Source organism: Vipera berus, assembly GCF_964194415.1.
Source record: "Vipera berus genome assembly, chromosome: 7".
Taxonomy (NCBI): domain Eukaryota; kingdom Metazoa; phylum Chordata; class Lepidosauria; order Squamata; family Viperidae; genus Vipera; species Vipera berus.
In genome coordinates, this window is record NC_138209.1 from 22236822 (window position 1) to 22262798 (window position 25977).

The following is a 25977-nucleotide window of genomic DNA, read 5'->3' on the forward strand; positions in this document are numbered from 1 at the left end:
CTTGCCACATCTCTTACTAGAAGCTGTCTGCACTGTTTGTCTCTTTCAGGGGCCTTGAGACACAGTTTCATTGGCTTTTATTATTGACTGACCTTATGTCAAGGATATGGATGCCATTCGAGTGGTATTTTAATTTTCCTCCACAATGGCCCATTTCATTTCCTGTTATGGTCTTCCCTCTGCCCTGGAAAGAGATTATTGGCTCATTCAACAGATTTTCCAGAACCACACATTATGAATTCATTTAATTTCTGATAAAAGCCAACAGTTCATGGCATCATTTTGTTTCATCTGTTGGATATACTGTTCCAACTATCTTCTGCCTATCATCTACTGTATATTTAGATGATGAAACAGAATTCCTCCATTGCTATCTTAACCACAGTAACATCATTGGATTAATATTTTGCCTATGACTGGGTTCTCATTTAATATGTCAATTTATGTCTCTACACTAGTGTTGCAATGTTAGGACATACACAGATATTATCCGTGACTGCTGCTTAATGTTTCCTGCTTGTCCTTGTTCCCTGAGAGCTTCTGTTTTTTCCAGGATAGCAGATAGATCAGCATCTCCTCAAGGATCAGTTGTATCAAGCCAAGACCATTAAAAAATGTTCTGCTAACTGACATCACTAACAGGGCCCCTGCATTACTGAAGTCTCTCCCTTGTCTCCTGGCTCTTTACCAAATTTCTCTCTGTCATATGACCATTAAGAAGCTGCACTCTTTCCTGTACATACACATATCAATCCTGCAGCTTTTATTAGCAGCTTCAAGCTGCACTGAACATACATTGCTTTGCCACCACTTGAGCTTGGAACCTCAGCCTTATGCATCACTGTTGTATTGTGCTTACTCCATCTCTGCAAGTAGGGACGAAGAATTGAAGGTGGAAGTTCTTTCAGACACCTGACACACAAGAAGCGATCTGTCATATTTGATTCATTGGAAAAAATACCTAGAAGAGAGATATCCTGGGAAATAGTAAAGGATTGCTTCCTTTGACATTCCTTTGATTTGGTATGTTTTGGTGCAGTAGTTAAGGTATCAGGGCAGAAGCCAGCAGATTGTGAGTTTTAGTCCCGCCTTAGCGATGAGCGCTGGCTGTTTGACTTTGGGCTAGTCACACACACTCAGTGCAAGGCTGCTGCGGGGAAAATAGGAGGAGAAAGGAATATTAGCTATTTAAATTTTTTTATCAGAATAATAATAAATAAATTGCCCTCACTAATTCAGGCATAATTGGTTATATCTTTCAGCTTTGGTGCATGTTAGCAGCTTTGATTTTGAGATGGAAGAGGGCTGATTTCAGAATGGGGAAGATATAATTACGCCGATTAACCTCCTTGTAATGGAGGGATGAATTCAGGAATAGGGAAGTGTTTGACAAGAGAGTGCAAAAGTCTATGTTTATGTTTGTGTGGGAGGGAATTCCTTCCCGAAGAAGTAATGGACATCTCCCTCTCTTGGGAAATATCAGGCCAATAGGGAAGGACAGAAGGGAACAGAGAGAATCCAATCCATAGTTTACATGTGTGTATGTATACATGTGTACATAGTTTACATGTGTGTATGTGAATATAATATTGGAAGGGACCTTGGAGGTCATTTAGTCCAACCCCCTGCTCAGGCAGGAAACCCTATACCATTTCATACAAATGGCTGTCCAGTCTCTTCTTAAAAACTTCCAGTGTTGGAGCATTCACCACTTCTGGAGGCAGGTTGTTCCACTGGTTACTTGTTCTAACTGTCAGGAAGTTTCTTCTTAGTTCTAGGTTGCTTCTCTCCTTGACTAGTTTCCATCCGTTGCTTCTTGTCCTGCCTTCAGGTGCTTTGGAGAATAGCTTGACTCCCTCTTCTATGTGGCAGCCCCGGAGATATTGGAACACCACTATCCTGTCACCCCTCCTCCTTCTCTTCATTAGACAGAATTATTATATTATTAGAATTATTTCCATTTCCACCTAAAAAAAAAGGTGGAAATTGGTTCTTTCAGAGATCTTTGGCCAGGAGCAAGGAAGGATTCAGACTAATGTTGGGAGAGGTTTTATCTGCTCTAGTTGACAAAATAATTGAAATGAAAGGAGTGGCATAGTTCCTTCTTCATGGCTTAAAAAGGTAAAAGGAAAAGGCCCAGGATTTAAACCTGGCAATTAAAAGAGGTATGGTGGTTCATCAGTTAAAGACACTGACCTTGTCCTGGGTTTGAGAACCGAGCACTGCACAGTGGGATGAACTCCCATCCCTGCCTAGCTCCTGCCCACCCAGCAGTTCTAAAGCAAGCAAATGTAAGTAGAAAAATAAATACCACTTCAGTGGGAAGGTAACAGTGTTTTCACCTCAGCATATAGACATGCTGGCTATATGAACACAAAAGTGTCTTTGGACAACCCTCACTCCCTTGTCTAAGAAACAGAGATGAGCACTGCCCCCTAGAGTCCGACAGGACTGGACAGGGGGTACCTTTACCTTTATTAACTTATATTACATGGGAAGATTCTGGGATGCTGTTACACAAAGAATTTATTTGTTTAATGGCTTTCCAATTTTAATACATTCATTGCTTGAAACTTCAGTATCAGAATCCTTCAAAACCCTGACAGCTTACAACCCTGAATCCTTCAAAACCCTGCCATCTTTGGATGAGCATCAAATTTATGCCTATGGCTCTTGGTTTTTGACAACTATAGGGTGCTCATGCAGAAATGTGTTTGCCTATGTTAAATGGACAATTATGGATCTCTTCCACTGTCCCTGATCTCAGTTTCCTAAAGATACTTTGATGGTTCAGGAAAAGGCACATGTCTGTTGAGGACTATAAGAATGCAAGGCATCTGGAAGGTGCTAAATTGCTGCCATCAGATCTTTATTGTGTGTATAACACACAGAGACACACACACACATGTAGACTGTAGGAATATTACAGGAAAACAATTTGTCTTGTCTTTGTAATTCCTATTGCTGCTATCAAGTTGGTCTATCAAATAGTAAAAACTCTGTTAGTAAGCTGAATAAATCAGAAGTTAACGATTTGAGCACAAAGTTGAAGAAATAGCATGCTGACAAGTTTGCAGCTCAAGTTTAAACATGAATGCAGATAAATGAAATCTGAAAGCGAGGGCTGAAAAGCAGGAATGTGCATGTAATTGCTACAGTTATAATGTGTCAAAATTTGATTTAAAAAACTTTGATGCAAATTAGGGAATATGCAGACTATAAGAAAATATGCTGGATGGGATTTTAGTTCAAAGCTTACCCTTTACCTATCCTTTTCACAATTTGTTTGGTAATCACTATTTATTCCATGGGGTCAGTTGATTTGCTCAAGTAAAACACACTTTACTATTATTTTATAGTATGTTATGCTTTAACAGGAGAAGTGTACAAATTTTGAATAGCATCAGTAATCAAATGGATATTGCTATAGCTAATCAAAGGACAATGCATCATAAAATATTTGTAGCTGCCTCAACTTTATCCCTTTACTGACATATGGTGCCTTCATCTTGAATATGTATTTCAGCTGTAGTTTTTAGCATGTTGGAAGAAAAGTTTCCTAGCTCAGCTCCATATTCAGAATGTCTGACCTTATCTCTTGTACATTGTATGTCCAATATATAATTAGAGGACAGGATGGTACACAGAATGTTGATCTTATCCTAGTAGATCTGGGGAATTGCCTAGAAATAATATCTTCCAGCTAAGTTGTTGTTTTTATGGTGAATGGCTAGAAGTAAAGGATGATTACCCAGAAGAATTTTCATGCAACTTGTGTTTTAAGACCCTTATCACATTTTGGGTTATGTGGTTAAATTATCTTTACAAAACAGCACCAGAAACATCTGATTTCCATGGTAAACCTGCATGGCATTGGATATGTTAAGCTAATAAGAGACGGAATGAAAGAGAAACTAAACTAATAAAAATATTAGCCTAAGATGGAAAAATAGTTTCCCAGACCCTTTAAAGATAATTCAAAAACATATGAAAACTTTATGACAGATGGTTTCAAGATGGCTTGCCAAGATAATAAGAAGAGTAAAAACATGCTTCCCAAATAATGATGAAATCTGGAAGCTTAAAAATATTATTTAATAAATGACACCTGAATGTCTAAACCAATCCCAATTAAAAATACAGCATTTGGGATGCAATGAAATTGTTTGAAAGTTCTGTCTATTGAATTAACATCCACAATAACCATCACATACTACACGTGCCCTGTTACATGATGTTGCAGTTATCCAGAAGGGCAGTATTCCTCAACCTTGGCAACTTTAAGAGGTATGGACCAACTCCCAGAATTCCCCAGACAGCATGGCTGACGGGGAAATTCTGGGAGTTAAAGTCCATGCCTCTTAAAGTTGCCAAGGTTGAGAAATAGATATACAGGAGTTAACCAGCATGATATCTCTTCTGCAAGAAGAAAAACTCACAAAAATGGAAAAAGGAAGGACCCAGAAATGCAATGATTGGTTTCTTTCTTGAAAGTTTACAATAAAAAGACTGGGCAAAAATATTGTTGTAGTGTAATTGGACAAAAGTTCCATAGTTCACTCATTTCCTTTCTGTCAGGGTGATATTAACGTTAACATTATACTGAACCGAGTGCATATAGTTCTGGTTGGTATATTGGGTAAACCCAGCCATTTGGTTTCTAATGTCATAAGTTAGTACATTGTGTGAACCCAGCCAGTTGAGGTTTACTCAGTTCAGCACCAATAAACCAACTATAACTTAGCACGAACTGAGTCTTGAACTTACTCTTTAAAGCTTATTTTTGGTGCTGGTGCAGGTGGCCTAGGCAGATCCTTTCCACGACTGGATTGTGCCGTTTTGGGAGCAGAGTGGATTGCTGCTGGGGCTGGGCACGCCACGCCTGGGGCCACTGCCAACGTGAGTATCACCACTGCTGGGGCTTTGAGCCATTCCTCATGGGGCTTGGACATCACTAATACTGTAATAGCTTTCCTGAAATCATGGATACTCATCTGATGAAGGGCTTATAATATATACTGGCTACTGCTCTTTCCTGGAGGGACACTGGCAGGTTAAAAACTCTGGTCATTGTAAAGTCCAAGTACTCATACAAACAGTACTGTAAGTGGCAGAAATAAACAATGGAATCACCATTTTTCTTTTTCTTGTACCTCAGTATTAAATTTGGTATATCTTTCTTTGACCAGCTTTAATTGTCCAAATTAATTTTTATTTGAAACTTAAATTTTAATTCACATGTTCTGTGTGTGAGCAATTGCTCTTTAAATGGAATTTTGTGGAAATATCCTACCTAACGTTGGTTTTTTTAAAAAATGCAACAAAAACAATCCAGCTCAGTTTTCATCTTTCTGTTTATCCTGACAGTGTCCTGTTGTGGTCATTTATTAATAACATTTCTCACTTTTTTCATTATTCTATCAACCCTTTAAACTGCTACTTTGAAAAGGTATGTTAGAAGCTAGGAAATGATAATGATACAGAAATGGTGGCTATCAACTGAATTAAGACAGCTTGTTAAATCACTATAGTCTTCATCCAGCAAATACCTATATTTAGATATTTATGCTTTTGACAAATTGTTGCAAAGTTAGATATGTGATCTTCCTAGATTCCCCACATTATGAAGCATTATGAAGCATAATCATCTAGTACTCTACAGATAATTTTTTTCACCTTCATAAAAGGAGGCATCGGTTTCGTGCTTGTATTTATAGAGACCATCTATAGTAGATGTTACTTAGGCTCTGTGAAAACAAACAAAATATTTGAAATTAAATACGCCTTTTTAGGATGCTGCAATTTCAATGGAAAAAAATCCAGTAAAATATAATTTAAAGTGGCTTCATAAATAAAAATGATTTCACTGGACCAATTACCTATCCCACAAAGGCCTATTTCATGTGGTCAGACAACTCTTGATAGCTAGTCCTCACTTAGCAACTGCCACAGACAATGACCGTGTGCAATTATGATGGTAATAAAAAAGTAATTTTCATTAGTTCCAGTCAATTCTCACATGTATGACCTTCGCAGGTCTGTAAAGTAAAGTAAAGCTAAGGTTGTTTATCTGTTCTTTACATGTGTATGACCTGGACTGTTTCTTTTTGACTGTGTTTTGTATTACACCACAACGTAAAGTATTTTGTTTTTCACACCTCAGTGTATCTGTGTGGTTACTGTATGAACTTTGCTACTGTCAGTACCTTTTTTGTCTGTACAACTTCTTGTTAGCTCAAGGAGATCTCTGCACAATTCCTGACCATGACAACTGAAATACTGTTTCCTAATACTAGAGAATACTCAGTTAAACAATATTTGCATTAGCTTATTGTAGGAGATATTGTGAACAGATGGATAAGTCAGCACCACATCCCATTTAATATCTTTGATTAATTATCCTCTTTCAGGTTATCACAAGAAGGTCAGTGCTAGGTTTCTCTCAACATCTGTCACAATGTCTAGACAAATTTTAGGACATTGTGATCTAAGCTTTGAAATATTCTCTTACAACACTTCCTGAATAAATATACCAGTTTGCCATGCCTGCACAGTCATCAACCTGCCATTTGGACTGACATGTTTGCCTTTTCCATGTTTCTTTGACCCCTTACCATTCTTCTGAAGCTATTTTCACAAATATGCTCAAAAGAATGACCTTAGAACAATAATGCACTACAACGGAGGAGTAAAGAATTAAACTATTATGAACTCTAGAGTGTAATAGAGTGTAGAGTGTAATAATTCCTTTCAGCTGAGCTGCCTTACTACCAGGAGAAAGGACAATTGTTAGGCAGCAAGTAATTTGAAAGTCTTAAACAAAACTTAGGACTAATTAAGGAAAAAGGAAAAAAAATCAAAGAAAAAAGCAAAGCAAATTAATTAAATTTAAATGATATCATCAGGCATTACAAACTTTCTGGATTCTGTTTGCTAAAAATTTAAAAAAATCAGGGTCATTTCGTGTATTAGAATCTATCTGGATTATATCCCTTCAGTTTAGTTCCCATAACGTGTGAAGGTAAGGTTTTCAGTGCAATGAAACAAAATAAAAAGGAAAGTATTCTGATTTCCATTTAATATGAAGATAGTCTTTTCATATCTTTTTCTCTCAGTATGTGTGTTTAAGTTTGTGTATATGTTTGTGTATACGTGTATATTTAAATTAGAAGGCTATAAAGTGTCGTGTTCTGTATAAATAGGATAGTTTACATCAGAATTTAATTCCTGTATACAGCTCAAGAAGAAGGCAACAGCACTTTTTTTTCTTATTAAAAGATAAGGAAATACGAGGTACTGATAGAGAATATTTGTACCTTAGGGTTGAAAAGAGGTGTCTTTGGTGTTCTCTGAGCTTGGTTGTTTTCTTGCAGACATTTCATTACCTAAACCGGATAACATCACCAGTGCATTGATAACATTATCTAGTTTGGATAATGAAATGTCTGCAAGGAAACAACCAAGCTCAGAGACCACCAAGGATTCCTCATACTGGGTACTCTTTGTTTTCATGTATGAATAGTTTCCAACTCACTTTCAATTCTATATTGGCTACATCTTCTTAGTCTTTCCAGAAAGCTGATGATAACAGTCAAAACTGTGTGAAAATTCTAGCATTGTTCCAGTTTTAAATTTTACTGAACAGATTATACATCTGTATTGTATACAGTGTGTTAGTCATCTTGAAGACAATAACTGCAGAATAGTTCACTCTATCCCAATAGACAATTCTGATTAATTCCATATATTTATGTGGATTTACTTTGCCTTTGGCCTGGCTGGATGTTTAATTCTTAATGTTTTTTAAAGATTTCAACTAAATGTAGTGGGTTTTATTATTCAGTAAGCTATTTTTGTTAGATTAGATAACTGTCAGGGTGAAAGGTGAGCCATGGGTCAGAGGCTGATTCAAGCTCAATCCAGTCATAGATTTGTGCCATAAAATGTGTATAATTATGGCATCATAATTTCACACATCTGATCAGGGCTTTTTTTTGTCATAGAATGCTCAGAATGGAGTTCCGGCACCTTTTTTGGATGGAATCTTGTAGGGTAGGCAAGGCGGGTTGTATGATGTGTGTGAGTTCCGGCACCTTTTTCTTTTACAAAAAAAGCACTGCATCTGATTGTCTGCTTTTCCCTCTGCTACTTTGTTAGTGTCGGTAGAACATAACAGCTGAAAAGCTAAAGAGGAAGGAAACTCCTAACTTCCACAGGAATGTAGTTTTCCAAACCCTCCTAGTGTCCCTCCCTATCTCCTCCAAACTGCATAGTTCAGCTATCTTCACCATTCTCCAGTTAGCACAGAATGGCAATTTAAGAGACACCTTGAGATCTTTGTAAAAACAGGAATGGCAATCACTCTTGTCTTTATCTCAGACCTATTTGCAGGTGCAGCACTAACCCATTTATTCCCTGTAAGAAGTCAAATTACTAAGGTAAAATTCATTATAATTTAGAATGAAAACCATTTTTTAAAATCTACTTGGATTTTACCCATTCAGCTTAGTTCCAATAATGTGTGAAGTTCTCGGTACAATGAAACAAAATAAAAAACAAAACGAATTCTGATTTCTTGACTTCAGTTTAATATGAAGATAGTCTCTTCATATCTTTCTCTCTCGGTGTGAGTGTTTATGTGTCTGTGTCTACTTAAAGTTAAAAGGCCACCGTCCTGATTAAGGTATCACGTTTCGTACAAGTAGCATAGTATATATCAAAATTTAATTCTTGTATACAACTCGAGAGGAAGGCAGCAGCATTTTTTTTATTATTAAAAGATACAGAAATACTGGGTACTCGTAGAGAATATTTGTATCTACGGTTGAAAAGAGATGTTCTCGGTGCTCTCTGAGTCTGGTTGTTTTCTTGCAGACGTTTCATTAACCAAACTAGATAACATTAATATAAACAGAACAGTGGATGGGTATCAAAAATGGGAGCTGTTTCAAAAGTTTGCCCTCCTGTCTTCATACAATTGAAACTTCCACTTATGCTTTCCAAGACTGGAAGCTTCAGAGGAGAAAGGTTTTCACTGACTTCTAAGCAACAGATGCAAAGAATTAAATACTCCCTTTGTGCAACACGATCTTCCAGTTCTAAGAAGGAGCTTGGCCTAGGAATCAAATCTGTAACAAAGGCATCCTCTTCAGTGACCTCTAGAAAGTAACAGGTGATGGGTACTGTGGCATGCAGTCTCAATAACAACCGCAGGCTGACACTGGTCACCATAATATTCTCATTTTTAGCCACAGGACAGCCATCTTTGGATCCGTTCAATTATTTTTTTTAAAAAAACCTTAATCTTAAAGCAAATGTTAGTATTTCTTTTAGCAACAAATTAGTGCTGTCTGAAAGAGCTCATTCCCAATGTTTCCCAGCTTTATGTGAGTAATAACATCAAAAAGAAAGGAAAAGGGTAAAGATTAGGCAAGGTGGTTTTATCTTAAGAATTTGAAAAGAATTGAAAGTGAAAAATAGCACTTACTAATATAGACACGGGGACGCGGTGGCTCAGTGGGTTAGGACGCTGAGCTTGTCGCTCAAATGGTCGGCAGTTTGGCGGGTTGAATCCCGAGTGCCGCGTAACAGAGTGAGCGCCTGTTACTCGTCCCAACTTCTGCCAACCTAGCAGTTCGAAAGCACATAAAAAATGCAAGTAGAAAAATAGGGACCACTACGGTGGGAAGGTAAAAGCGTTCCGTGCGCCTTTGGTATCTAGTCATGCCGGCCACATGACCACGGAGACGTCCTCGGACAAGCGCTGGCTCTTCGGCTTTGAAACGGAGATGAGCACCGGCCCCTAGAGTCAGAAACAACTAGCACGCATGTGCGGGGGAACCTTTACCTTATTAATTTAGACACAGGCCAGTACACGAGAAGTTAACATTGGTAGCTGTGGCTCATATACATAGGTGTGTGTGTGTGTGTGTGTGTGTGTGTGTGTTTGTATGTGTGTGTGTTTGTGTATGCATGAAAGATGTTAACTACAGGTAGACCTCGATTTACAACAGTTCATTTAGTGACCATTCAAAGTTACAATGGCACTGAAAAAAGTGACTTATGACTGTTTTTTACATGACTATTGCAGCATGGTCCCATGGTTAAAATTCAGATGCTTGGCAACTGACTCATATTTATTGACGGTTGGAGTGTCCCGGGGTCCCCTTTCGTGACCTTCTGACAAGCAAAGTCAATGGGGAAGCCAGATTCACTACAACTTGGTTACTAACATAAAAGCTGCAGTGATTCACCTAACAACTGTGGCTAGAAAGGTCATAAAATGGGCCCAAATTCATTTAACAAATGTCTCACTTAGCAAGAGAAATTTTGGGCTCAGTTGTGGTCGTAACTTGAGGACTACCTGTTCTAAAGCTATCTTGTGATTTTAACTAATTTTATTAATAGCTCAGGTCACTCTCCTTCGTAATAAAGCAACATAGCATAGCAGTGGGTGAATTGGATAGCTGGGGAGATTCTAAATATATAAACATTTTTTTTTAATTCTGTTAATTGTTGGAAGGTGTTAATCTGGGTTCTGCTCATGTGCAACAACTTTCCCCTTTAAGGATAAAGAGATTAATGGCTGGCATGTTGAGGATTGCTCTTTGTGTATGGGTGTAGTTACATATATAACTGCCTTCGAAAGGCAGGAAAAATTACTCTGGAAAAGAAACATTGGATATGTAACTTAAGGAAGGTGGGATTATTCTGCTTCTTTGCAATATCCCTATTAAGATCACAGCCTGAGTCCCCACCTCTTAGTTGCTTCTTATAGAAATGCTTGGCAGTATTTGGCTGGTTTATTTATACCATATCAGCCTAGCCTGCTCAGATTTAAAAATATTCTTTGGAATGGCTAGAAAGATTTGCTTGATAGAAACTTCACTAAAGTTCAAGAAATAACCTTGCTAGCTGCAATGTGAGAGCTGTGTCTTGGAGGCTTAATTTGGGTTTATGACTGTACATTTATGTGGTAACTCTGTAGTAGATATAGGCATTCTGGAAACAGGATGTGGCTGTTTTCCAGGGTTAATTAATTCCAGAGATTCCTAGAAGGGACTCTGAACCCCCCAAAATGAGGTCTATAAGCAGCTTTGGGGAATTCATCACAGTTCCCTCCCATCCATGGAGGTGTAGAGAGGCATCAAGTAGCAGAAAAAAACAGGACTGTTCAAAAATCCTGCAGACAGCATTTTAGTTCAAGCTGTACATATTACAGGGAGACCCTGACTTAAAACAGTTTAGTGAACTTTCAAAGATATAACAGCACTAAAAAATGGGACTTATGACCATTTCTCACACTTTCTACCATTTCAGGATCCCCATAGTCACATGATCAGAATTTGGATGCTTGGCAACTGACTCATATTTGGGATCACCGGGGTCATGTGATCACCTTTTAGGACCTTCTGACAAGCAAAGTCATTGGGGAAACCAGTGATGCTGTGTTACTAACTTAACATCTGCAGTGATTCACTTAATAAGCAAGGAACCAACAGAATATGGGAAAGACCTTCCCAAATTAGGTCTGGAGATACTACCTAGGGTCCTAGGAAATGCTTGGATAAGAGTCAGCATAGACTGCAACTGGATAACGATTAGAGCAAGAGTTTCAAAAGATACCTTCCCTCGTTTCTTCAGCTGTAAAGGAGATGGCGGGAGAAACTTATAGAATTCTGTAGCTTTATGATAAAATAAGATTAGCCCATCTGGTTGTATCTCTTCTCTGATCTACCTAGCAAAGTTGACAATAACCAGCACTGCTCTATTAAAGTGAAAGAAAATCCAAGTAGCAAATTTGATGTGGTTAATATGAAAAGCCCAAAGGCACATACCGTTCTTTAACTTGGCAAGATGAAATTCTGTTTCTTTAAACGTATAACTGAAATTTTGGCTTTTATGAAAGTTAGAGAAGGCTGGCCACTTGTGAACTTGCATTTCTGGATATTTTTCAAAACTTTTGTTGTTGTTTCCTACAATATGCTTCAATTTTATGCACTTACAGATATGACCAAAAGTATTGGCACCCCTCTATCTTTTTAAAATAATCCCAATGTGTCATGAAATAAGTTGAACATGTCCCAAGTAAATGGCCTCCACCAGTCTTTATTCCATAATCATAGACCAGATATTTGCTTTTGATGTATTACTTAACATATTCTCATTAAACCTGATTGCAGCCCTTTTATGTATACCATCTCAAACAAATGTTAAGCTGTGTTACATGCAATCTTCTCTACTCTGAAAGTACAGCAATAAAAGAGGTGTAAAATGCTTCCTTTTAAAACTTCAACATAATAGGATAGTCTTCAGATTTAGGAATTTAAAAATGCATAATCAGTTATTTTAAAACAAAAGATAGCTTTGTTTAAATTACTTCAGAAAGATCAAAGAGGCTGAGAACAATATCTAAGTTATGTTTGGGGGCTAATTTATCTAAAGATGATTATCATCTGTTCTTTGTAGTTGGCTGTGATTATAACCTCTGGAAAAGTCTTTTTTGTGGCTGGGAGTGTTTTTCAAACTTTACCTTCTGGGTTACTCAGCTACATAAAGATTATTTATTTTTGCAGCAAGTTTGTATCTATGAATGTGTGCGAAGATCTCTATGATGTCTGTTAACTTGGTCAAAGATCATTAATTGGCTTGAAAGGATATTGAAAGCTCTTTAGAGAAGGATGTTCTCACAATTCCTAAAGCCAGCACAGGATGAAAAAAAGTAAAGTACATTGGCAGGATTTGGCTTTTATGATGTATGATGGATTATTGAGTTTGTAAAGATGATAATTTTAAACGTACAACTCCATTCAGATAAGCAAGAAGGTTACAAAAAAATGGGGTCAAATAGCAATAGCACTTAGACTTATATACTGCTTCATAGTGCTTTACATTCCTCTCTAAGCTGTTTATAGAGTCAGCATATTGCCCTCAACAATCTGGGTCCTCATTTTACCCACCTTGGAAGGATAGAATTCTGAGTCAACTTTGAGCCAGTGAGAATCAAACTGCTGGCCTGCAAGTTAGCCTGTAATACCACATTCTAACCACTGTGTCACCATGTAGCAAAACTACATCCTATGATAACTCTTCCTAGGAGGGGGTATAAGATACCAGAGCCTATAAAGAGTTATCATAGGATGTAGTTTTGCTTGCTTTATTATAAACTCCTGAAGTACTTTCCAGTACATTTTCCACATTCGTCAATCAACCAATTCTACTCTTAGTGTGATTCTCTGCCCAATTAAGGCTAACCGTGAGTTAACTAAAGTAATTTGTGGAAAGCAAATATGTACAGGGAACAATCAGAGTTTAGTTTCTGGATTTTTAAAAATTTCTACCTTTTTTTTCTATTGATATTTTTCTTTTTTAGAATAAAACCCCCACTTATTGACAATGTTGACATTTCTACAGGATAAAATTTGGGTACCGGTATTTTTTTTTTACATCTAGCTAAACACTTAGAGAAGAATCTACAAGGACCAAATTGCTTCAGTCATAAGACATTCCAATGCGGTTTATTTGTTTTGCTGAAGCATGTATATTATTGAAATGCAAATTATAAAGAAGTAAAGTGTGCTAACACAAATATGATTCATTTGTTTGATTGGTTTGACTTGGTATGTTGCATGAAACCAACTATTACAATTTATAACCCATGTTGTTGTATATACTCAGCAAATTGTGGCTTATTCAACAAATCATAGCTTAACAAACCAAGTCTAAACAAGATGAATGAATCTAATTGTTAAAACCTCCTTCTGAGCAAATCTGCCTATGATTGCATGGTTAATGATATGCACTTTATATTAAAAGCACAGAAAGCACTCTTTGGCTTTTCAAGCACATTTGACATTAATAATGTATCCTAAGAACATTAGATATGTTTTAAGGTCCACAGACATTGCAGACGGTCCTTGCTTTACCAACCACTTGTTCAGTGACCATTTGAAATTATGATGTTGCTTAAAAGGAAACTGATTCTCAGACTTGTGGCCATTACAGTGATCATGACTTAGATGCTTGGCAACCAGTAGGCATGTAGAATCACATGATCACCATTTGCAGCCTTCAGAGCCAGCTTCCAGTAAGCAAGTTCAATGGGGGAAGCTGTTCTGTACCAGCCTGCTACCGGCCCTGCAGAAAAGGCAGGGACAATGCCTTTTACAAGAAGGCAAGAGGCTGGAATTAAGCCTGCCAAATTTATTGATACAAAAACAAGCAGAACAAGACACAAACCAAGAAACAGGAGCTTTTCAAGCGGTTGCTTTCAGCAAACCAGCCCTCCCACGCATTCCCCTTTTATACAGTTCAGGGCGTGGCTTCTCTCTGCCTCCTTCCAAGGTGCCCCATTGCCTTCCTCTGTTTACTCCTGATTGACTGCCTCCTGCGTCGGGTGTCCTTGAACAGGGCCAGCTGTGGGTCATCTTCATCCATGCTGTCAGGCTCACACAGCTGGGTCTCCGTCGTGACCAGGTGGGAGGGGCCTGGCTGAGGGCTCTAATCAGCAAGATCTTCAACCCCCTCAGCAAGCTCTTCAACACCCCCCTCCTCCTCTGAGTCGTCCGACCCAACTGCCGAACCCACAGGCTGACCCTGAATCACAACAGAAGCTAGCAGAATGTTGCAAGCCACATCCATGTGATATCACACTTGATGACTAGGCCACTTAATGATAGAGTTGCCGGCCTGTGTTGTGAATGCTAAACGAGGACTACTACCTGTGATCAGATTATAAGGACTTCATTCCCAGCCCAGAAGTATAATATTGCAGGACTACAAGTAGTTTGCCACAGTCAGAAAGCTTGCTTTCAGTTTCAAAGAACGCTCATCTACCACTTCTTTTCCTAAAATTACTTTTTAAGCCAACATCATGAAAACCCCTTTCATCATGAAAATGCTTCCAGAAAACTGACTTTGCTTAACTGAAATGCAGACAAACTTTATAGGGAGCTTCATAAAAAAATGTAAAGAGTCCAGGAAACCTAACCCTTTGCATGCTTCTGCCCTCTTGCTACAGCTGCGGGGAAAAAACAATGCTTGAGAAAATACTGTTTCTTTTTTATGCTTTGTGGCTAAAACGACTTGCTAAATTCTGCCCTTTCTAAATATTAATCTTCCCTTTAATGCATGTTTATTACTAACCGTGGAATTTCTTTTTGAATGTTGCCAAAAGATATTATGGAAGGGGAAAACATTCTTTTGGTGGGGGAGAATAATTACATTTTTAATGCAATTCTGTATATATAAGGTAGCTTATTCTAAGAAGCAGGTTTTGGTTGTGATCATGCTCTGTTCCAGAGTACAGAACTTTTCCATTACCAAAAAGAGCAGTACAATATGAGGAGGTTATTTTCACTATTTAAGTTTCAGTTTATGAATCTGAATTATTGTATGCTGAACTAATACAGAACTGCATTATTGTGTTTGTATAGAAAACAATGAGATTCTGTTATTCTTTCCCCCCCCTCCCCTTTAATGATATTTTGAAAAAGTCTAATGTACTTTAGCATAACTTCAAAGGGAACATGTATTGCATTTTTAAGGAAACAGTATCCATTGTGGCAAGATTTGTGCTTGTTGGGAATTTTACTTTTCTGTCTTACTTTCATGATGCACTAATAAATAACAGGAGCAGGCAAAGTTTCTTCATGCATGAGAGGGAGGGAGAACAGGTAAACTGCCTTTTCTTTGTTGCTGGTTCACATAAGACTGGACCACGCTTTGCTATTCTGCTTAAACAGGTGTAGGTCAGGACTTACTCTTTTTCCCCCTAGATCTTGAATTATATTATTTTTAATAAATGAAATTGAAATTAAACTGAAATGTTACAGAGCCATGGTGATGCAGTGTTTAGAATGCAGTATTGCAGGCTAATTCTGCCGGCTGCAGGCAGTTCAATTCTCACTGGCTCAAGGTTGACTCAGCCTTCCATCCTTCTGAGGTGGGTAAAATGAGGACCAGATTGTTGAGGGCAAGATGCTGACTCTGTAAACAACTTAGAGAAGCTGTAAAGCCCTATGGAGTACCGGTAGTTTATAACTCTAAGTGCTATTGCTTTTGTGTTTCTTCTCTAGCATTTCAGTTTAATTTCAATTTTGGGACATCATGGCTGGAAAGGCTAAAATCATGTAATGCTACAGCTGCAGCAAATTAGTTATTGCAGCCTTTTAAACTACTTTGGGTTGCATGTCCCCTTGTCCTTGGAGTGCCTTTATTATCATTACTGCTAACATTATTTTGATATTTATCCCACTTTATCTCTAGGAGCTCAAGCTGTTTTGAACAACTTTCGTCCGGTCTCCAACCTTCGCTTTCTTGCGAAGGTTGTTGAGAGTGTGGTGGCGCATCAGCTTCCCCTGGTCCTGGATGAAGCGGATTATCTAGACCCGTTCCAATCGGGTTTCAGGCCCGGGTACAGCACGGAGACGGCATTGGTCGCTCTGGTGAATGATCTCTGGAGGGCTCGGGACAGAGGACATTCCTCTGTCCTTGTCCTATTAGACCTCTCGGCGGCTTTCGATACCATCGACCATGGTATCCTGCTGCGGCGTCTCAGGGGATTGGGAGTGGGAGGCACAGTTCTTCAGTGGTTCTCCTCCTATCTCCTGGGACGCTCACAGTCGGTGTTGGCAGAGGGGCAGAGGTCGACCCCTAGGACTCTCGCTTGTGGAGTTCCTCAGGGGTCGGTCCTCTCGCCTCTCCTGTTCAACATCTACATGAAACCGCTGGGTGAGATCATTCGTGGTTTTGGAGTTGGGTATCATCAATATGCCGATGATACCCAACTTTTCATTTCGACCCCAAACCACCCCAGTGATGCCCTCAATGTGATGTCCCGTTGCCTGGAGGCGGTTCGGGCCTGGATGGGGAGGAACAGACTTCAACTCAACCCTGACAAGACTGAGTGGCTGTGCATTCCGGCATCCCGGGACATTCAAAATATTCCATCTCTTCTTATGGGGGGTGAGTCCTTACCCCCCGTGGATAGGGCTCGCAACTTGGGAGTCCTCCTAGATTCACGACTTACTCTGGAAGACCATATAGTGGCCGTGACTAGGGGGGCTTTCGCCCAGGTTCGCCTGGTGTGCCAGTTGCGGCCCTATCTGGACCGGGATGCCCTGTGTACGGTCACTCATGCGCTCGTGATCTCTCGCCTGGACTACTGCAATGCTCTTTACATGGGGCTTCCCTTGAAGACCACTCGGAGGCTCCAACTGGTACAGAATGCAGCCGCGAGAGTTGTCTTGGGAGTTTCCCGGTACTCCCATGTTACACCTTTGCTCCGCGAGCTACATTGGTTACCAGTTGTCTTCCAGGTGAGGTTCAAGGTTTTGGTTATGATCTTCAAGTCCTTACATGGCATGGGTCCGGGGTACCTCGAGGACCACCTGCTGCCGGCGTCAACTCCCCTCCGTCCTGTGCGTGCCCACAGAGAGGGCCTCCTCAGGGTGCCTCCGGTCAGGGAATGTCGACTGGTGGCCTCCAGGGGGAGGGCCTTCTCTGTGGGCGCTCCGGCATTATGGAACCAACTGCCGGTTGAGCTCCGGATGGCATCGGACCTTCGCTCCTTCCGGCGCGGGCTGAAGACCCACTTATTTGAATTAGCTGGTCTGGCCTGATGGGGAATGTTAGGGTTTTTTAATGGGTCTTTTATTGTTTTATTGTTATTGTAACTTTTAATTGGGCATTTGTTTAATTCCTTTTAATTTTTGTATTGCTATTTATATATGCCCTGTAAACCGCCCTGAGTCCTTCGGGAGAAGGGCGGTATACAAATTTAATAAACAGTAAACAGTAAACAGTAAGGTGAATTTTCATGGCTATCTCAGCATCAACTGATACTGGACCTTCCCAGTTCTAGACAAGCATCTTAACTATTGGCGTTTTAATTATGGCTAATTTATGAATTGTTGAATAAGCCATAATAACCTAGTTCAAGAAAAATATTAAAGCATAAATCATAGTTTACAAACCACAGTGGCTAAGTTCACATATCACACAAGCCAATGTCAAACAAATAAAAATCCAACCCATAAGCTGTTGTAATCCAATATATTAAAAATGCAATGATTTTAATTATTAATTGTCTCACAACTGATAAGATATGTTACTAAAATTCCTAAAGCAATAGCTGTGTTAATCTTCAACCGCAGAAACTAGGGCATCTTAGAGACTAATCAATTTGTTGCCTTGAGCTTTTGTGCCCTTGAAGTCTCTAGATGTCCAAAGGTTCTTTTATTATTTTTGTTAAATTTGTAAGTGATGTCAGTGGGCCAAAAATTGATGCTTTGGTTGGATAGAAAAGGATACTGTTTCTTTAAAAGAAAAAATATTTTGAATATTTGAATTGCATTTGTACTAGATGTTGGAATAGACTGTTTTACCATAGTGTTTTGCTTGGTGAGATTAGGGAGCCTGTTTCACTTTTGGAGTTTAAAAGGTCAAAGAGGAATAGCATGACACAATTTCTTTCTATTAACTTTACAATGTATCTCATTGCAAACCCTCATAGCAAGTTAGTGACATATAAGGTATTCTCTTTTTACATGTGTCTCAGTTTGTTTATTTTTTGTTTCAGAAAAAAATTGAATGTGTGTGTAAGTCTGCAGGAATGTAGCAAATTGATAAAATCCCATCCAAGTTCACCCTCCTTTCAGAAATAATTTTTAAAAACAGCTTGAATTGCTTTTTATGGAAATTTGTTTTGCAGCTTTCTACATCTTAAGACAGAGAATAGCCAGGATAAGGTGCCAACCCAAAGGTTAGCTGAACATATTTCTTGAAATAATTTTGGCACAATGGTGTTTTGGAGCTGTAACTGCTAATTTGGGGAAATAATGTTCTATATAAACTGAGAAAAAAATATGTGTTTATTTTGTTTGTTATTTTAAGGCAACAAAACCCTTTTTTTGAAGCATTCCCATACAGTGGAGGATTTCCTAACTAATATGAATCTATTGTGACATCATTTTCAGTTTTATAAATAAGTTATCAGGAAAGCCTGTTTTAAATTGTTTAATTGTTTATTTACAATTTCAAACTATGCTATACACAGTCATTCAAGATTGACTCAGCCTTCCATCCTTCCGAGGTAGGTAAAATGAGGACCCAGATCGTTGGGGGCAATAAGCTGACTTTTTAAAAATGCCTCTGGGGGGGCGTGAAAGCCCTAATAAGCAGGCATATACATAGAATGAAGGCTATTGCTAAGCACATTGATTTGTGCTTCTTAGATTGTAAGCCGCCCTGAGTCTTCGGAGAAGGGCGGGATATAAATGGGATTTAAAAAAAAAAAAAATTATTTTCTAGTCATTTCTTTCAGTGTTGCTGTATGCAAATTTCTATTTGAATCCGTGCCAGAAATAGTGACCAAGCTAGCAATTTTGGTCTATGCTTATCTGAGAATACTGTTAGACTTCCTTATGAACAAACCTCATTAGGACTTCACTGCACCTCTATGTATGTTTCCTTGGAAATATTTTTTATTGTATCTGGTTGGGTCCTATCTAGGTGTCCAAAATCCAGAGGAAAACAGCATGTGTCCTGCTGGATTGTACCCTTGGCCCAACTAGTAGAGCAGACTCTTCTAAAACCTAGCCAACCAACTACATAGGAAAGCCCGCTATCTGCCTGGAGTTGGCCTTCAATGGCAGTCACACTGCCATCAAGTTAATAGCCATTGATCTGACATCTGCAACTGCCCAGCAACATACAATAACTATGTTCAACCAGTGGCCTTCCAGATCTGTTAGGATTGAATTTCTAGGAATTGCAGTCCCAACACATTTAGACAGAGCAATAGTGAGAAAACCCAGTGTGCATAAAATTAATCTAGCTGCCCTGTGCTTTGATTTCTGTAATACAGGTATATAACTCAAGACAACACTCTCTGTTGTCAAATCTGAAATAAGTTTACTAATTGAGTTATAACTAATTGACAGTGATTCTGATTGATAATTACATGAGCTCTTTAAGAGTTTCCAAGCAAAAGCCTATCCAGGCACTTACTTCACTAAAGACTTACTTCTCAACAAGTTTGCTTCAGATTAACATGTCCAATAGATTTGATATCTGGATTATATTCCACTGAAAGATTCTTTATGCTATTTTTATACATTCAACTGAATATTGGAATTTGGCTTTCAAGCATACAATTATGTATAGAATTAGTTGCTACCACAAAAGGTGCCATTTGGACTGAATGTAGGAGAAGAATAGCCAATATTTTCAGGGCCAGGAAACTGCCTATGAATAAAATGCCAGTCCGTGTACTTCCACATGTATAGGATGTTACTACTGTATAATAATCATTCTTAAAAAATTATACTGATGTTTAATAAAGAAGTTGAGATGTGGATTTTCTAAAGGGATGGTGTTCCTTTTTGGGCTATGTTGATAATTTTGAGATTTCTCCCCATCTTCTTGTTGTTGCACAAGATAGAGCAAGGAATCTTAGAATGCTTTTATTAAGGCTTATCTGGGCTGAAGTCCATGCTCAGATATTTCAAGAGAAAATAAAGTTTAATGTTATCTGGAGATTTCCAATTCTCAGGCCAAAATTATGGGTGGCTTTTGTTTCCAAATCAGTGTCAACTTTCCTTGTGGCAACTTGTTTTTTGCCATAGAATTGAGAATCAGCTTCAGACATTACTGTCTGTACAATTCCACTGAACTTTCTGGAGGCGTTCCAATATTATGTACTATACTAAGGAATGTTTGTAATATATTGCCTTGATTTACAGTATAGATGTACTATTACATGAAAAATCCAAGTAGCTTAACTTCTGGAGATATTGGAGATATTTTTGTCCATGAGTGTAATGAAATAACACTTTCAAAATGTAAAGCAGTGCATTATTTACAGTGACTGATTCATACACAATTCTAATTTAAAGTGGCAGTGATTTAACTAGTTGGAAATCTCTCTGGAATTCTAATGCCTGCTATATTTAAAACAGACAGAATATTATTTTCCCTGCATTTGGCACTGTCATTCCAAGATGATAGAAGAAAAGATTGCTTATTGAACTGCTCAAAGATTAAAAACCACCTGCCTATGGTAAAGATTTCTGAAAGCATATTAACAATCTGTAAATGTGCACTTCTAGCCATTGTAATTTTGGGATAATAAACATATCTGGAAAAAAGAATATCATACATTCCATTTAAAATTTCATCAGTAAAACAAATTATTAATAGTTATATTAATATTTCTTGTCAGCAAGCAAAGATTGTCAGGTAGCTCCATAATTAAAAAGAACATTCAGTTTTCAGAGGTCAGTCCTTGTTTTAAGTTGCTCCCACACTGTAATAGTCCTTTTACAGTCATATTTACAGATTATTTATTGTCAATCCATAGCATTCTATTTGTTTCTGTTCATATCATATATATTGGGATATTTTTGACAGAACTTGCCACCTTGTAGAATGCGAGCCTAACAAAGTGTTGTTGAAGGATAAGCTTATTTGGCATTTAATTAAAAGCAATCTCCTTGCAGTTTCTGCCTTCATTTCTGTTTATTCACCATGGCAGAAGGATTAGTTATGCACTATAGGCTGCAACCTTATAGTAATTTTCCTAGGAGCAGCCACTCCACCCCCGCCCGCCCGCCTCCGCCCAACTCAAGGAGTCTTAATTCTGATGACATTCTTGATTATCTACTTGCATTTGTTACATTTTTTATTTCTTTACAGGGCAAAATATAGCTAAGATTTCATATTTAAATACCTATGCCAAAGAAAGATGCTTCCTTTTTGTGGCAAAGAGACACCGTTTTTTGGCAAGAGGCCACAGTTTTATTTATGCTTTTTTGTTTTATAAATAAGTCAGCTTTATTTTGTCTTCTTGGGAAAATGTGTCGGGCGGTGGAGTTTTGTAGTAGAAACATATAGTACTGGAAAGGCTGTACTACTTCACAACTCTAACTCTAATAAAGGCTACTATAACAATTAGTGAAGACCTTTTTAAAGAAATTCTCAAAACAATATAAAGTTAAAAAACAACAATAAAAGCAGGTAACAAAATACAACAACTACAAAGACCATGAAAATTTATTTAATTTACTCTGTTTAATTCTGTGAACATTTTAATTTGAAAGGAGAATAATAGCCTTCTTTTTGGGTATTCACAGCTGTTTGTCAACCTGGATGTAAGCATGGAGAATGTGTTGGTCCAAACAAATGCAAATGTCATCCAGGATACACTGGGAAAATATGCAACCAAGGTAAGGAAACAAAAAAGGAAAAGAAAAACAAATAAAACTCAAGCTTCTTTACAAAACTTCAGTTAATTGTTTTTATAGTAGCTATTGTTTGGTCCTTATCAGAATTATAAAGGAGGAATAATTTATACTGCAGAGGTACAGCTTCATTCATTCTCTGGGGCACAGATATTGGCCACTTGATTTAATGATAGACAAGATCAATGGTATATTTTATCAAATGAAAGTGAACAATTGTGGAATCTTTGATATCTTCTCCTTATTTCCATTGGTTTGAGGGCACATCAAAGTCTTCATTCCCAGAGTAGGCCTGAGGATAGGAAACTTTTATTCCCCCCCCCTTAAAATATCCTGATTCCCCCAAATGGAAAAAAGGAGTATTTTTTAAGGAGATTCTACCCACTTTTTTGTAATCTGGGGACGAAAAAAGAGGACTGCTGGCAGGCATATGTCGCTTGTGGGTCACACTATTTTCCCCCTTGGCCAGTTTGAACTCAATGAGAAATTGTATTATCTCTTTGAAACATTTGTTCAAATTGTTGTGGCTTAGTTCAGCCAAGCACAATCCTCCACAAATATTTACAGTTTAAGCAAATGGTGGGAACTTAACATAAATTGCTGTTATCAGCACTGCTTTCTCAAAAAATAAGCAAAGAAATCCATAGGCTAAAATAATTTAAATAGAAGTAAAATTCATTCCATCAGATGAAGAAAAGTGCAACTAAGTGACATGTATGCCTGTTTTTTCTCTGTTTTCAAGGGCTTAAAAGTGCAGTTACACTCTTGAATTCTGATAAAGCTTTCCTAGGCTTCTGTTCTGATGGAAAATGAAACGAGCATTTTAGAATGTCTGACAACTTGAGAAAGTTGGTGCAACAGGAAATGTGTTTCCTGGGAATTATTCATCTTTCCACAGCTTAGTGAATTCTAAATGTTTTTAAAAACTTACTTGTTCAGATATATAAAACTTCACCTGAAAGATTTTTGTGAGACCTCACATTTTGTCCTGGGCTCTTCCCTGCCTTACCCCTCCCCCTCTCCTTCCCCTTCCTTCAACACATCATGTTGTTGCATTTTCTTCTACTTTTGGTAGTATAACTAATGTTATACCATACCCTTCTTTCTAATCTAAGCAAGAATTGCCAAGAGTTTGGGGCTAAAGGAATTCTCAGAACATTGGAGATTCTGAGTGGGTGCAATGGGGCCTATCACAAAACTGTTCCTGTAGCACAGACATGTCAAACACAAGGCCCGGGGGCCAGATCCGGCCCGTGAAGTGGTTTCATGCGGCCCGCGAAGCCATCCTGGAAACAGTGAGGGAACGGCCCCCGCTGCCTTGGCCCTGGTCCAGAGACCCTCCTCCTGCCAGAGACCCTCAGATCTGTCCCACTCTTGCCCAGGCCCCCATAGGCACCCTTGATGCGAACGATGTAGAGCTGGCCACGCCCACCCAGTAGGCCATACGCACTTTAGCCACACCCACCCAGTAGGCCACACCCACCCAGGTCACATCCACCGAGCCCTCTGAGGGCAACCGCAATGCTCATGCGGCCCTCAATGATATTGAGTTTGACACCCTGCTGTAGCAGGTGCTCTCTTGTGCTTCAGTTGGTGTTTCTCTCTAAATTTAACCTTCCACTTCACTTAAATCTGAACTGTTGTACTGTGTATCATTTGTGGGTGCCCCAGTAGTAGAAGTGCTAATCTGTTCAAATAATTTCTGACTCCAGATTTACAAGAAGATTCACCTTCTCAAGGTTTGTATAGCAGCGACTTCTCAGTTGAACATTCAGCTTTTTCAGGCCCATGCTGCAAATTCAGCTAGATTGTCTCTTCCCCTGAACCCAGTCTGGTACTGCTCTTTTAAAGAAAACTGAGACAGTTGAGTGTAACATGCAGAAATGGTATTTCACCTAATAAAGTGCCATGTTGTGTTGCTGAGTTTCAACCATTTGACTTCTGTTATACCTTCTCCTCCATTGTGAAGCTGCACACCTGTTTGCAACCTCTCAACACTGGTCCAGTGAACCACCTTTTTTCACCACTGCGGAAGATCATTCCACATACTTGCCTTGGAGGGGTGAGGACAATCCTTTATTTCAGGTGGTCCATGCTTTCCACCTGCACGGCTTCAATACGTATGGAAACCTCTTTTGCAAACAGGCTGAAAGGATAACAAACGTCTGGCTGCCACAAAGACGCCTGCAATATAGGCAGCATGCAATTAGACTGAGCATTGACACTTCCTTAAGACAGTTACCCTATCCTCCAAACAATTCTCTTCCTCAACAACTTTCTTCCTGTGGTTGTTTACCTGCTCAGAGCTTTTCGGATGTATGCTACTTTTTCTAAGCTCCTTTTTAATTGATAAAATGCTGCTTGCTTATATAAGGTTAAGTAAACATCATAATTGTAGCATTTGTTAATATCTCTGGCAATTTCTCTTCCAGGAACAGTAGTGCTAGTATTAGCGTGTAAAATGCATGCACAGTATAGTATGAGCAATGGCAATAATAATATAACATACAGGCAATCCTGAAGCTTATAGGTTTACTGTAACATCTCTTGACACATTTAAGAAAAAGGTTTATGATTTGCAGAAAATCCAGGATTTGGTGCTCCATCTAGAGATTGAGAAAAACATAAGCAGAAAGTGCTGTACCTGGATAATGTCAGACCTAGCGAATAACAGAAGATAAGAAAGACAACTACTGTATCTAAGATGCTGCAAAATAGGAAAAGTTGAGCTGGAAGAAGGGATAGAACTTCTTTTTGATATATATTAAGCAGGTACAGCAGACCTCTTAGCACTTTGCAATATATTATTCAAGAAGATAATTAGATTATTCCCAGAAGTCTGCTAGCTGTGACAATTGAGCAGGTCCTTGGTGCATTTTTCAGGTAGTGCAACGTACATGGGACAATAGTAATCAGAATCTGAATGCTTATGGGCCTGAAGTTCTAGAGATCTGTTGGGACTATACTTTTATAAATCCCATCTAGCAGGGCTTTCTGGAGTCCCATCATATCTTGAGAATAGGTAGTTCATTTAGAATAATGCTGCATGTTTGATAGAGTTTATTCAGAAAATGTGATTTTTGCAATAGGAAAACTATCAGACAATGTGGCTTGGTAAGGGTTATTATACTGACTGAACTGTCACTCACAAGATTCAGGTTATAACCCATGTAAGTTAATAATTATGAATAATTAACCCCAGTGCTTTTTTGTAAAAGAAAAAGGTGCCGGAACTCACACATGTCATACAACCTGCCTTGCCTACCCTACAAGGTTCCATCCAAAAAAGGTGCCGGAACTCCGTTCTGGGCGTTCTATGAGAAAAAAGCCCTGATTAACCCTAGGATCAATATTTTACCACATCTTCTGTTAAAGGAAATTGTTCTTAAGGTTCTTTAAACATTTTTATTGTTACCTGCTGAATTGAGGGTAATAATAGTTCCTTTGTCTTCTGCTGGTGCACGTGCAGTCTGTAATTATCAGTAGGAGAATGGGACCTATGGTTAGATCTCTTTGGTGGTTGGGAAGATGGCTTTCTTGTCCCTAGTTGAACTTTAGTTTGGAGCATGCAGACAAGAACAAAGAGAAGTTGAAAAGGATTTAAATACTGCAGAGTTGTCAGATCCTTCCACACCTCTGTGGGTGGATCTCAGCATTGATGATGTCTCCAAGCCTGATCCTGGAAGCACAGTTTCACTTCATCTAGCTGATTAAAAGTTTTGATTTTATGGCACCT

At 38.6% G+C, this 25977-nt stretch overlaps 1 protein-coding gene across 2 annotated transcripts in view; it reads left to right on the plus strand.

Annotated features, from left to right (window-relative positions):
• Positions 1 to 25977, plus strand: part of NPNT (nephronectin) — a 63875-nt gene that overhangs the window by 9482 nt on the left and 28416 nt on the right. The window contains exons 2-5 of one of the 2 annotated variants that reach the window (XM_081332821.1): positions 4799 to 4899; positions 18713 to 18763; positions 22134 to 22226; positions 24211 to 24303. In XM_081332821.1, the coding sequence (XP_081188947.1) occupies positions 4799 to 4899; positions 18713 to 18763; positions 22134 to 22226; positions 24211 to 24303 (338 nt within the window). The remainder of the gene's footprint in view (positions 1 to 4798; positions 4900 to 18712; positions 18764 to 22133; positions 22227 to 24210; positions 24304 to 25977) is intronic. The other variant, XM_081332822.1, reaches the window with a different exon arrangement.